A 12145-nucleotide genomic window follows, 5' to 3' on the forward strand; every position below is an offset into this window, starting at 1 on the left:
CAAAACAAAACTTACACTACCAGTAAATGTATTAACTATTTGCCCTGTTAATGTATTAACTATATCCCCTCTCTCTCTCTCTGTCTCACCTCCCTATTTGTTAGTGAATAATACAATTATTAATGTGGGTATGGGAATGCATTAAAAGTGCCGAATATATTAAATTGGGGGACCATTTGGAAATATGTAACTTGGGGACACTTGAGTTGAGACTGACTATAAATACAGCAAGGTCAAGCTCCTCTCTAACTAAGTACTTAACATTACAACATATATTGAAACACATATGTATAAGCAGGTAGAGTAGTAGAGAAGTAGCTGTAAAGCTCAGGAGGGATAGCGCCATGACTCAACAACATTTGTATGTTTGCATATATACATATGTATTGTTGTTGGCGCTATCCATCCTGAGTTCCATAGCTTCTTCTTGCTTATTTGTGTGTATATATCCTACTTCATTCCCAGCTCCGTTGAGCATCTTGTATACAAGCGATGGTAACGGGTAAGGTTTATCATTATTTGTATGTAATATTTTGAGCTTTTTATATAAGAGGACAGGGAGACATCAGATTCATTCACCATATTTTCACTTTTCAGATGTTGAATTGTAACAAATAATAAACACCTAGCTGAAATTTAAATTGTGTGGAAGTGTTGTTGTGGAGAATTTGAGAAATTAAAATCACAAGTATGGTCAATTTGATCTTGAGAACAAGTGGATAGTAAAATAGTATGGTCTACTTGGATTTTACACATCTAGACAGTTAATTAAGAGTCAAGAGTTACAGCCTTACAGGTTAGTTGTAAAATCTGTGCTTGATTCTTAATAGAAGTCCACTACTCTTTCTGTATAATTTCCGGTTTTGGTACCATATATGTTAAGAGAGATGATAAAAGGGAATCTTGAAGACCAAATGTTAGGGGATTCCAAATTTCGTGGATTTTGTTTCTCGTCTCGCCACATTTTTAACATAATCTCCATTCACATTTTGCTTTGGGAATTTTCATTTTCATTCTTGGTTCATTATTTAGATTTGCATTTAGAATCAAACTGAAAGCTTATGTAGAAGACAAATTCCAAAAATCTTCTGATATTTTCATTAAAGGAAACAGACTAGCCTAAAGGGTTAGCCAATCCGGCATCAACCCAAAAATCATGGCTTCTCAGAATTGATAACACATTTTTAATCAAATAACAAGGGCATAATAAACAAATTCAAAGTTATAACTTTGGGAAATCTCACGTGGAAAAAAACCAAAATATTCTTCTGCAACGTCATCATATCCCGCCGGGTCAACCAGATCCAATTCAGACATCAACTGCAAGATTCTTGGTGACTATATGTCGCTCATGGCATAAATACATATAGAATTTTACGGGACACCCTTCTTTTTAGCCTTTGCGATCTAAATTGAGTGATAGAACTTTTTTTTCTTTTTTTTTTGTGCAAAGAGTGATAGAACTATATATCAAAAACTTGTCTTTTGTCCAAAACAAGGCCACTCATTTGTAAATATAGCCTCGGCGAGTGAGTTAGCACTAAAAATCAACAAGTTGATCTTTGAAATGTCTTCATCCTAGACAAAAGTGCCTAGCAATCCCCAACTGCTGCCATTTCTCGTGGAACATATGTTTCTATAAAAGAAGTTTGAGAGAATAAATATAGTAACTCCGAGAACTGTAAAGGGAAGTGTGTTTGCCTAAATGAATGCATACACAATACAATATGAAAACATATGACTGGTTTGTTTGCGTTTAACAGAGTCAAACAAAAAAGAAAGGAAGAGACTTCTGGTGAAGAAGTAAATCAAGATGAATGACACTCACCTGAAATCATCATAGCACCAATTTTGCAGTTAATTTATCAGCTTCCTTCAATAAAACAAAAACAAAAAAATTTCACATTGAGAAAAAACATAACATAAAAAAGAAAGGATAACCCGGAAGTGCATAGATAATAGATCCCAAAAGAAACAGAACAAGTAGGGAGAGAAAAAGGGGTAATTTTGCTCAAGGTCAAAGTGAACAAAAAACCTACCTCTTTTTTTTTTGTTTCTCCAATATGATGATTCATAGAACATTTTTGCCCCCACATCAACGCAACATTTTACTAAAATTCCCCCCTCAACACACACAAAACTCTTAGAACACATAACAGCTGATTCATTGATCTCTCTTTCTCTCAATACGGACGAGACCGGTTTCCCCCATGGTGGTTTCTTTCTGGCCCTGAACCATAGTTATCTCTTCTTCTGTCTCCCCCACCACCACCATAGCCGCCCCCTCCTCCTCCTCTACCACCGCCTCTGCGCAGTTCACAAAAGTTTTGCAAGGACCACAATATTATATCAGACAGACCATCATCTAATTAAAAACCAGCTTACTACTGAAAATGAAATGACCAAACACAACAAGGGCGAGTCTTATAATGCATGGATAACCTACAGTTAAAGATGCAACTTATATGCGGGCGGAAATACTAGAAGCTTATAAGAAGCATGAACAAAAAATCCCTCTTCATAATTAAAAGCATCCACAGCGAAATGTTATAAGATATGTTTGACTACATATATATTTAATAACTATGGCATGAACATATATATAAGGCATTGTTTGATGATATAACGAACTCCTAACCCTTTCTGCCAGACCCAGATGAGTACAAAGCAGATACCCATTATGAAAACAAGTCCCATACAGTCTTTAGAAACAAGGAACACAAACTTAGCATAGCAAATGCTCATATCCCCAACCAAAATAATAAAGCTAAGAACCTAAAACAACTACAGTACACAAATCTGTAAGATGGAGTACTGGTGACAGCCACATGGTAACAAAAAAATGTTAAGTGCTGATAAAAGGTCAGGAAAGCTACCTCTGGTCAAAGGTAGGAGGACGGGGCGCAGACTTCTCTGCCATCGTTACACTAATCTTGCTCCCCCTCATTTCGTAATCTACAAAAAAAAATCCACGACCATTCACCAAACAGAACTTTTAAACAATTTAAAAGCTAGACAGCAGTTCTATAACACATACTGTTGAAAAAGCCGCCAGCGGAGTGTGCAGCACTAGGATCTTCATAAGCCAGACAGGCGTCACCTTTAAAGTTACCCTTCTCATCAGTGTAAATCTTGATATTATAGGGCCACTGATCTTTATAACCCCGCTTCTGCTTAATTCTTCCAACCTATAGTAAATACAAACCCAATCAGTACACCAACAAACATGTACACAAACAAGAATTCATGGCAAGGAAAAAGCTTGTTCCAAGATGATAAAATAAAACACACAACAGAAGTAAAAGACCAGTGTAATTACTTGGCCAATGCCACCAAAGAGATCCTTGAGTTCATCAGTTGTCACACCCGGAGGTAAATTAGAGATGTATATTCTAGCATTATCACAAGTATCATCACAATCCGCATCGCACTGCTTGACTTGGGTGCGATTTTCAGTAGGTGCTTCTTCATAACTAGATTCCTGCCGTCGAGGAGCACTACCACTATCATAGCCACCTCCCCGACCACCCCGACCACCAGGGCTCGGTGCATCATTGTTATAACCCCCTCTTGGACCACCATATGAAGGGGGGCCACCAGAATAGCTTGAAGGCGGGGGAACTGCTTCCATTCCATACCCCGAGGGTGGAGGATAACTTCCAGAACCATCATAGGATGGAATAGCTGCAAGAGGAGGAGGAGCCTGACCATACGAACCATTATCCCTCTGTTGACTAACACTACCATAGCTACCACCACTCCTACTTCCACCATCATATCTACTACTCTCATAGCTCCTACCACTATCGTTTCTACCTCCACGACTACCCCCACGATCACTGGCACCTCCACCTCGGCTATATCCACCACTTCCACGATCACCAGCACCAAAACCAGCACCAGAAGGAGCAGGTGCACCACACTTGTTACATTCAACTCTCCTTGCAAAGTTCACGTTCCCACAACTATACAAACAGTTTTCGAAGGTAAACAACTTCAAAACATACTTCCAGAAAAGATTTCAACAGCTATTCCAATTTCACTGCATAGGAATAAAGAATGGTACCCAAAATATTACTAGAACCATTACCTAGGGTTAGGACAACGCCAATCTCCATCTCTTCCGCCGCCGCCACTTCCTCGTCCACCGCGATCACCTCCTTGATATCCACCACCGCCACCACCTGAATTTAAATCGAATCATCCAACAGATGGTAAGAAAACAAAAGAGTTAACAAAAGCAAATACGCAAAGAATGAAGAAAACTAAAGAAATCGTAAGGGTATATCAATCAGATCTGGAACAATCTCAAACACAAACCTCGATTTCCTCTACCGCCGCCTCCACCGTAACCACCGCGTCCGCCGCCACCGTAACCACCTCCGCCAGAGGAACTGCGTCCTCCATATCCAGCATCACCGCCTCCACCTCCGCCGTATCCATCGCCACCGTACGACGGGATAGGCGCGCCTCCGCCGCCGTCTTGATTGTACATCCCAGCCATGACCTAGGGTTTGCGATAGACGAGACCAGAGAACTCTTTTAACGAATTGAGAGAGAGGCTTTTAATACGTTAATATAAAATCTCGCATCCTTGTATTTATTTTTCTCTCATAATTAAATAGTGTGGACCAACATTATTCTTTCCTTTTTATTACACATTTAATTTTATCTTTAATCTTAAATTCTTTACATCTTATCTTTACCGACCGGCTCCCAGAAAATAACTGGAATTGTTTTTTTACTAAGATGACGTCGTTCTAAAGGCCCATACTCATCCAATCATAACGGCCCAGCCCAATAACAGATTTAAATTTGGCTATTTAGGAGAAAATAGAGGCAAAGGGAGAGACAGAATCCAAAAATTTGTGTAACTACAGCTTTAAAAGGATACAGAGAGCAGGAATAATAAAAGGAGAAGCCAACTCTGAAAGAAATCAGGAATTTGGGAAGATGAATGAGCAGTGTCAAGTTGAACCGAGAACCTGCAATTATCCTCAGAAGGATCAACGGTAGTGATCAAACCGAGTCCACCAAAGTTGCAGCTTTCTGCACCGTGATCATTTTGCTGATACAAGCTATTGAACGCGTACGACACGTTCCCTGGCCATCCGATGCCTGAACACGTCCCAACAGGAAGTATCGATGTGCAGTCCGCGACAGCACACGCTTCTAATGCTCTTGCTGACACGTTTGACAAATCCTTGTTATTGTTCACCACGCACCACTTAGGAGGAAGGTACTGAACGTTCTGCGCGTTTACCAGTTTCTTCGAGTTATGATTGAAACTGAAACCGTATTTGGCTTGACCGTCGAAAGTGAATACTCCCCAGTGCCTCTCAAAGTTCCCTGAAGATATGTTTCTGTGATCTTCGTCCAAGAGGCTTTCAATGTAAGTTTCAATCGGAGGGCGCAGCAGAGAACCCGTCTTTTTCTCCAAGTGAGCCATTAGTCCTTTCAAGAAGATCTCAGCAGTAGGTGATGTGGCATTGGCTGCTCCATCTGTAGGCCAACCAATCTTTGACACGACGATATCCACATCTGAGAACCCAATTGAGGACAATGCAGAGGCAAGTGTGTCGTAGCTCAGATCATAGCTGTTTTTGTAGGTTTTACGTCTGTCTTTGTGAGCCTGTGCTGTTTCTTTGAAGAGACTAAAGTCGAGGGAGATGTTCTTGTTCTGGTGAAAGCTAAGAAAAGGGGAGAGTGTGACAAAGAAGGGAGAGTGGTGCTTTGTGAGAAAGGAGAGTAGTTCGATCATTGTCTTGTTGAGGTCAGCCCTGAAGTGTCCTAAAGACGGTCGACCAGATTCAGAAAGAAAAGAGTCAAAGCTGGAAGGTACTACGACCTTCACTTCACTTCCCAAGCTCGCCTTAGCTAAAGCATTTTGGATGTTCATAGCTGCTCCAATCACAAAAGGCCTATACTGATTGCCATAGCTCTGGTGAAATGGCTCATCTCCAACTGCTACGTACCTGCAAACCAATCCAAGTGAGGAACACTCCACAATCGTTGATATTAAAAAACCATCCTTTAAAGATAACTTCACACTAAAAACAAATTTTTAAAGTGATGACTGAAAATAATTCAATTGAGTGTTTCTGAATGTGAGTTTCTAAACATTAGATAGATAAAACCGTTCCTCGTTTGTGTACACTTTCGTGGCAACGGACACAAATGTGAAATGTACAAACTTTGACACACAAAAACAGAAGAAACGAAGCAAAATAGGAAACTGGTCTATATAGGAAATTTCCAAATTGAGAACCCAAAATCTAGATAAAGATCTCAACTTGGAAACATAACAAACAAACAAAAAAAAAAAAAAAAAAAAAAAAAAATCAAAATGGTAGCTGTAATTGGAAAAATTGGAAGAGAAGGAGAAAGAAGATACTCGATTCGAACTCTGTTTCCACCATTGAAGTAACGAGTGACATTGTCATGGACCCAGCTTTCTGCTACCTTTCTGGATGCATTCAAGCTCTTGATCATATAATTAGGGATGCCGACAGTGACACCAATATTAGAACCAGAGAGAGCTCGGAGAACTTTTGGGTCGGCATCGAACAGCTTCACCATGGCAATGCCGTTGGATTTCAGAAGCTCTACAACCTTCGAAGGCGGAAGTGGGTGCGACGCTTCCGTCCCCCAGTTTACGCCGACGGCTCCTACGGTGGTTACATTAAAGCTCAATTCCGCCGTGACGGCGAGGATGAGGAGAAACAGCCCCATCAACTCCATTGAATCTCCTCGTTCCACGATAATGTCGGACAGAGTAGTTCAATGTTAGAAAAAAAAAAATGGAACTACGTGTCGTTTCACAATTCAGCCAGCCAACTTAGCCCTGTTATTAATCCAGTAAAATGGCATGATGTTTAAACGTTGGGCTATACTTGGGCTTTACATTCACTAGTCCATCAAACATAAACGAATCACCTCTGCGTAATTCCGTTGTGTCCGATTCTTAGACAACCAGAGTTATCGAGTGTGTCTGAAAAAGAAATTGTCTGAAACTGAGAGAGAGAGCTCTTATCAATTCATCAATGTCGATAGAACGAGAAGTAGTCTGTGTCACCGGCGCTAGTGGCTGCATCGGCTCGTGGCTGGTCCATCTGCTCCTCCACCGCGGCTACTCCGTCCACGCCACCGTGAAAAACCTCCGTAATCTTCACAAATATTCCTCTCTTCGATTCGTTACAATATCTCCTTCTAATTAATTGCCTTAACATTTGTTAAAAATTCGTGTTGCAGAGGATGAGAAAGAGACGAAACATCTAGAAGCTCTCGAAGGTGCAGCCACACGCCTCCATCTATTCGAGATGGATCTCCTGCAATACGACACCGTTTCCGCCGCCATCAACGGATGCTCCGGCGTATTTCACCTCGCATCGCCCTGTATCGTCGACGAAGTTCAAGATCCCCAGGTTCTTATACATGATCCACTCCCAAAAACCTCTAGCTTCAAAAGGACCGAACGATAGTGAATTTGATCACTTCATTCATATGTGTTTAACAGAAGCAACTACTTGACCCGGCGGTTAGAGGGACCATGAATGTACTGACGGCGGCGAAAGAAGCAGGTGTTAAGAGGGTTGTTGTGACGTCTTCTATATCAGCGATAACTCCAAGTCCCAACTGGCCTGCCGATAAGATCAAGAATGAAGATTGTTGGGCTGACCAAGACTACTGCAAACAGAATGAAGTATATGTTTCTCTAGTATTAAGATCTAATCTTCTTGATTTATCTTTTATAGATGATGTGTGATTCTTGTGTTGTTGGTTGGTAGTTATGGTATCCACTGTCAAAGACGCTTGCTGAGAAGGCAGCTTGGGAGTTTGCAGAGCAGAAAGGATTGGACTTGGTTGTGGTGAATCCAGGCACTGTCATGGGCCCTGTTATTCCCCCATCTATCAACGCTAGCATGCTCATGCTTCTACGCCTTCTTGAAGGTATTTGCTTCTCTGTGATTAATTAGTCTGAGTTTCATGGAACGTCTTAGGATTTGAATCGACATGTTATGCTCAGGGTGCACAGAGACATACGAGAACTTCTTCATGGGGTTGGTTCATTTCAAGGACGTGGCCTTAGCCCATATTCTTGTATATGAGAACCCATCTGCCAAAGGAAGGCACTTGTGCGTCGAGGCCATCTCTCACTACGGTGATTTTGTAGCCAAAGTTGCTGAGCTCTATCCCAATTACAATGTCCCCAAGTAAGTCTCTCAAACACATGTGTGTGTGTGTGTTTATATATTTCAATAAGCTTCATTGGTAATTCTCTTAGGTTACCGAGAGAGACTCAACCTGGTTTACTCCGAGCCAAGAAAGCATCAAAGAAGCTGATGGAATTGGGGTTAGAGTTCAGTTCCATGGAGGAGATCATCAAGGAAGGTGTGGAGAGTCTTAAAAGCAAAGGATTTATCTCTGCTTGATTTAGCAAATGACCAAAATCTGGAGGCAGCAGAATCATTTCATACGAATTTATCACTTATGTAATAAATAAGCTGGCCTGTGTTATGGATTAGATCATCTCTCCAAGATTATTAAAGCATGAGATGAGGATTTGTTCGTCTGTGTGTTTAATTAAGTGTTCGATTTGTGTTATATAAGTTTGGTGTCAGCGTATAACGAAATGTCAATATGTCCGAGTGGTTAAGGAGACAGACTCGAAATCTGTTGGGCTTTGCCTGCGCAGGTTCGAATCCTGCTGTTGACGATACTGTTTTTTTTTTTTTTTTTTTTGTAATTTACCATTTTTCCCACTATATTTGGACTTTGGAGATACACGTTTATTATGTCTGCAACGGGCGTAACGCCATGACTATGTGAATGTGAGTGACAAAACAGTCTACTTATTGATTCTTTGCTTTTAATTTAGTTCCAGAATAAATATTAGCATAGCATTATTCTTCTAGCTAATACACTACGAATCTATGATGTTGTTGAATGGGTGTCAATTAAAAGTTACATACAGTAGTTCTCAATATGGCAAAAATATATATAGTTTTATCTAAAGTCTAAATAATTTAACAACTATAATATTTTTATATAAAATTAGTCTTTTTACACATAAATGGTGAAAATTGTAACATGGTCAGGATTTCAGCCTACATCTTACATATGTAATCATTTCTACTAGCCCTGGTTAATTATAGACATTAGTTAACTTTTTCTTATTGTTAAGACTTGAGAAAGTGCTTCGAGTTTTTTGAGTATCATGAAAAGATGAAGACATATGTCTAGGTTTATAAATTACCAAGAGAATTAATGATATAGCTAGGCTGGTCACTAGTCCTTTTCAGTTTTGACTTATATATAATTAAGACCACCCACTATATCATTTGTTGTTTTTGCTATTTCTAAGATAGATGGATCTTGAGCTTATAACCATTATTCCTCTTTTGTTATTTTGTTCTTCTTTTGTATCCACATTTCTACGCCTACCAATTGTAAATAGTACTTCACTAAATCGAAACAATTGAAGCTAGCTAAATTTTGTTTTTTGAATGGTTAAATTTGTAAAGAAGAGCATAAATAAAGACTTTATAAAGTGAAAGTAAGAAGATGATCATCATCATTTCTGAAAGCTTTTACTATATATATATATATATATATATATATATATATATAAAAAAAAAATAAAAAAAAAAATAAAAAAAAACACCTGAAGATTTATGACTTTTTAAGAAAAATGACGACTCACGTGAGACCCGAGAACTTCGCTCGTCCACACATCACATTCATACACTTTCATACTAATCTATCATCAATCACGGTGAAAATATCAAAGCTCATTGTGTCAAAATATAATAATAATACTGTAAGGTCTAGCTTACTAATTAATAATCGTTGATCGTCTCTATACAATCTCAAATAGTTAATCACACAAATATAGCTCATAAGTACGAATTTAGAGAGTAAAGCACTCATGATGATTAGTAGATTACAATACCATTTTTTTCAAAGATTTTAGCATTGGGTATCTCTGACTGGATTATTCTCGACTATACGACCAAGGTAGCACCACTACTTCCTCCGGCGTCGTCTTCATTTGTACCGGCGGTTGGAGTAGCCGTGGCTGTGGTATGAGGCCGTTTTCGTTTCTTCTTGTCGTAAGGAATCCCTCGTGCCTGAGCCTGAGTTTGACGGACTTCCTTAAGATAGATCCTAACGGCCTTGGCAGCGAAAGGGTTTGACTCGGGAAGACCACCGCCGATTTCCTCGAAAGCAGCCCTTAGACGGCCGATGAGAGCGTCGAGGCTTCCCCAAGCTTGCTTGAGAGGGCAAGTGCACTGAGCAGGTGGGTTAGGTTGTCCGAAGAAAGGACAAGAAACAGCGTGGACTTTGGTCTTGCCGAACTGGTCAAGGTACTTAAGGAACTCAAGGACGTGTGCGCCACTGCAACGAGATAGATTCAGAGGTGGCTTGTGGTTCCTTAGATACTGAAGGAAAGTGTTCCAGTCTCGCCTCTTCTGTGACTCGTACCGGCTTGGGGATGAGGAGGAACTCGCAGCTGCGTTTACTGTGGTTTCTCCCTCCATCTTGCTATGTCAGGCAGGGTCGACCTTTGATTTTTTTTTTCTTTTTGTTTCTAGAGTCTTTGTGTGTATGTGTGGGTCGTGTGCCTGAGAGAAGAGAGAAGAGGTGAAAGAGAGGAAGGAAGAGTTTTATGTGAAGTCACAACTTAGTCAGAAAGAAGCAACAAGTTGGATTTGATTATTCATACACATTGTAGTTTCTATACTTTTATTTACGTCCCATCATCATATTTCTTTATATGGGAAACCAAGAAAAAGGAGAAATGGAAAATTAGATACATCTAATTTTTGTTGCCCATTTGGTAATAGCTTTCACTTTGAATGTAAATTGTCCACCTTCCATTCACTGCCTTCGTTCACACACTAATTTGATTTTCTTAATGTTTTTTGTTTTTTGTTTTTTCTTTGGGTCATCATGTTAAGTAAGAGAATCACATCTACTTTAAATTAGGATAAAAGAACAAATGAATATGATAATAAACCATATACATAAATCCGCTAGTGAATGAATGACTTCGCTACATCCGTGGCAAGTGGGAAACTATATATTCAAACTCTAATAATAGCAATTTACAATATTATAGTATATAATTTTTAAATAAAGATGTTTACAAGATTTGTTAAAATATCGTATGACGACATAACTATTTACATATAAGTTAAGTATGACCCTAATTCCTGATTGGGATGTAGGATATTACAATAAAATAGCACCAAGTATTCAAATAGAGTACACATCTATTTCTCACTGCTAAATTTTTACTACAAAAAAAAAAACGAGTTTCATGATCTTCGATATTGACATTTATAATGTGCACCAAAAGAAATTTTAATAGATGAATGATAATAATTATGGTGTTAAGCCGTTAACGACATATTTAACATGAACTTTTAGTACTAATGTCTAACGGAAGTCAAGTTAACGATGTTAAGGAGACTACCATTCAAAAGCTCCAACCATATTCCATGGTGTGTCTATACCTCCCGTGATTCATTCGATTTAATCATTTATACATAACTTTAATATTTCTTGTTGATACATCAAATCATATCAATGGATCGTCGGTCCAATTTTTATTCCATTATAGGAAATATAACTTTGTCCATTTCAGTACTCTTCATTGGAAACTAGTTAATTTTCCTTACCATTGTGACCAACTCTTCCAAATTTTATTATAGTTCCCTGATTGATTAGCTGTAAACACTAAAGATTCTAATTAAACGACTAAATGTACATGCTGCTTAATTAGTGCTTCATTGACGGCATATATAATTTCTGGTTTATCTATTTTTTATATAAAGTTTATGATTATCTCGTTTTGGGTTATGTCTTAATCTAAAGAGTATCAAAAATTAACACTTTCTTTCACACTAATTATACTATTTAACAATCAAACCCATGATACATAGACCACCAACTGCCATCAAATAATGTTAATATCATATAAACAACGCAATCTAAATTCTCAATCTATACACTGTAGTTGTTAGGATAAGCAAGCGTGGAAAACATTATGTACAAGGTCAATAATATGAGGGAATCATGGTATCACCATATGAGTTGGTTCATAATGCAAGGACTCATTGCGATGGAACTGATAAAGTAG

The 12145-nt window shown here is 38.8% G+C and overlaps 4 protein-coding genes and 1 non-coding gene across 9 annotated transcripts; 2 read left to right on the top strand and 3 right to left on the bottom strand.

Annotated features, from left to right (window-relative positions):
• Positions 1-1075: 1075 nt before the first annotated feature.
• LOC104761946 (transcription initiation factor TFIID subunit 15b) lies at positions 1076-4656 on the bottom strand. 5 transcript variants are annotated; one of them, XR_015588388.1, is made up of 8 exons: positions 4321-4656; positions 4091-4184; positions 3320-3965; positions 3038-3188; positions 2877-2955; positions 2040-2307; positions 1829-1873; positions 1076-1636 (listed from the first exon to the last, which is right to left on the bottom strand). XR_015588388.1 is itself a non-coding variant. In XM_087498051.1 (6 exons), the coding sequence occupies exons 1-6, from the start codon at positions 4502-4504 to the stop codon at positions 2184-2186; spliced, it is 1278 nt and encodes a 425-aa protein (XP_087354177.1). In that variant the 5' UTR covers positions 4505-4656; the 3' UTR covers positions 1880-2183. The 5 variants fall into 5 exon arrangements, 1 of the variants encoding a protein (XP_087354177.1); XR_015588389.1 differs by having other exon boundaries at positions 1616-1701; XR_015588390.1 differs by lacking the exons at positions 1076-1636; positions 1829-1873 and adding an exon at positions 1681-1828.
• A 145-nt stretch (positions 4657-4801) lies between these two features.
• On the bottom strand, positions 4802-6822 carry LOC104761947 (glucan endo-1,3-beta-glucosidase 9). The gene is made up of 2 exons (XM_010485143.3): positions 6395-6822; positions 4802-5975 (listed from the first exon to the last, which is right to left on the bottom strand). The coding sequence occupies exons 1-2, from the start codon at positions 6739-6741 to the stop codon at positions 4883-4885; spliced, it is 1440 nt and encodes a 479-aa protein (XP_010483445.1). The 5' UTR covers positions 6742-6822; the 3' UTR covers positions 4802-4882.
• A 97-nt stretch (positions 6823-6919) lies between these two features.
• LOC104761948 (cinnamoyl-CoA reductase 1) lies at positions 6920-8604 on the top strand. The gene is made up of 6 exons (XM_010485144.3): positions 6920-7161; positions 7252-7424; positions 7517-7702; positions 7788-7950; positions 8027-8213; positions 8285-8604. The coding sequence occupies exons 1-6, from the start codon at positions 7044-7046 to the stop codon at positions 8430-8432; spliced, it is 975 nt and encodes a 324-aa protein (XP_010483446.1). The 5' UTR covers positions 6920-7043; the 3' UTR covers positions 8433-8604.
• Positions 8605-8634: 30 nt separating this feature from the next.
• TRNAS-CGA (transfer RNA serine (anticodon CGA)) lies at positions 8635-8716 on the top strand. The gene has a single exon. It is a non-coding gene; the product is annotated as a tRNA-Ser (tRNA).
• A 1091-nt stretch (positions 8717-9807) lies between these two features.
• LOC104761949 (protein LIGHT-DEPENDENT SHORT HYPOCOTYLS 5) lies at positions 9808-10949 on the bottom strand. The gene has a single exon (XM_010485146.3). It carries the CDS (start codon positions 10539-10541, stop codon positions 10005-10007), a length of 537 nt encoding a protein of 178 aa, XP_010483448.1. The 5' UTR covers positions 10542-10949; the 3' UTR covers positions 9808-10004.
• Positions 10950-12145: the final 1196 nt, after the last annotated feature.

Source organism: Camelina sativa, chromosome 18 (genome assembly GCF_030686135.1).
Source record: "Camelina sativa cultivar CO46 ecotype springtype chromosome 18, ASM3068613v1".
NCBI classification, from domain to species: domain Eukaryota; kingdom Viridiplantae; phylum Streptophyta; class Magnoliopsida; order Brassicales; family Brassicaceae; genus Camelina; species Camelina sativa.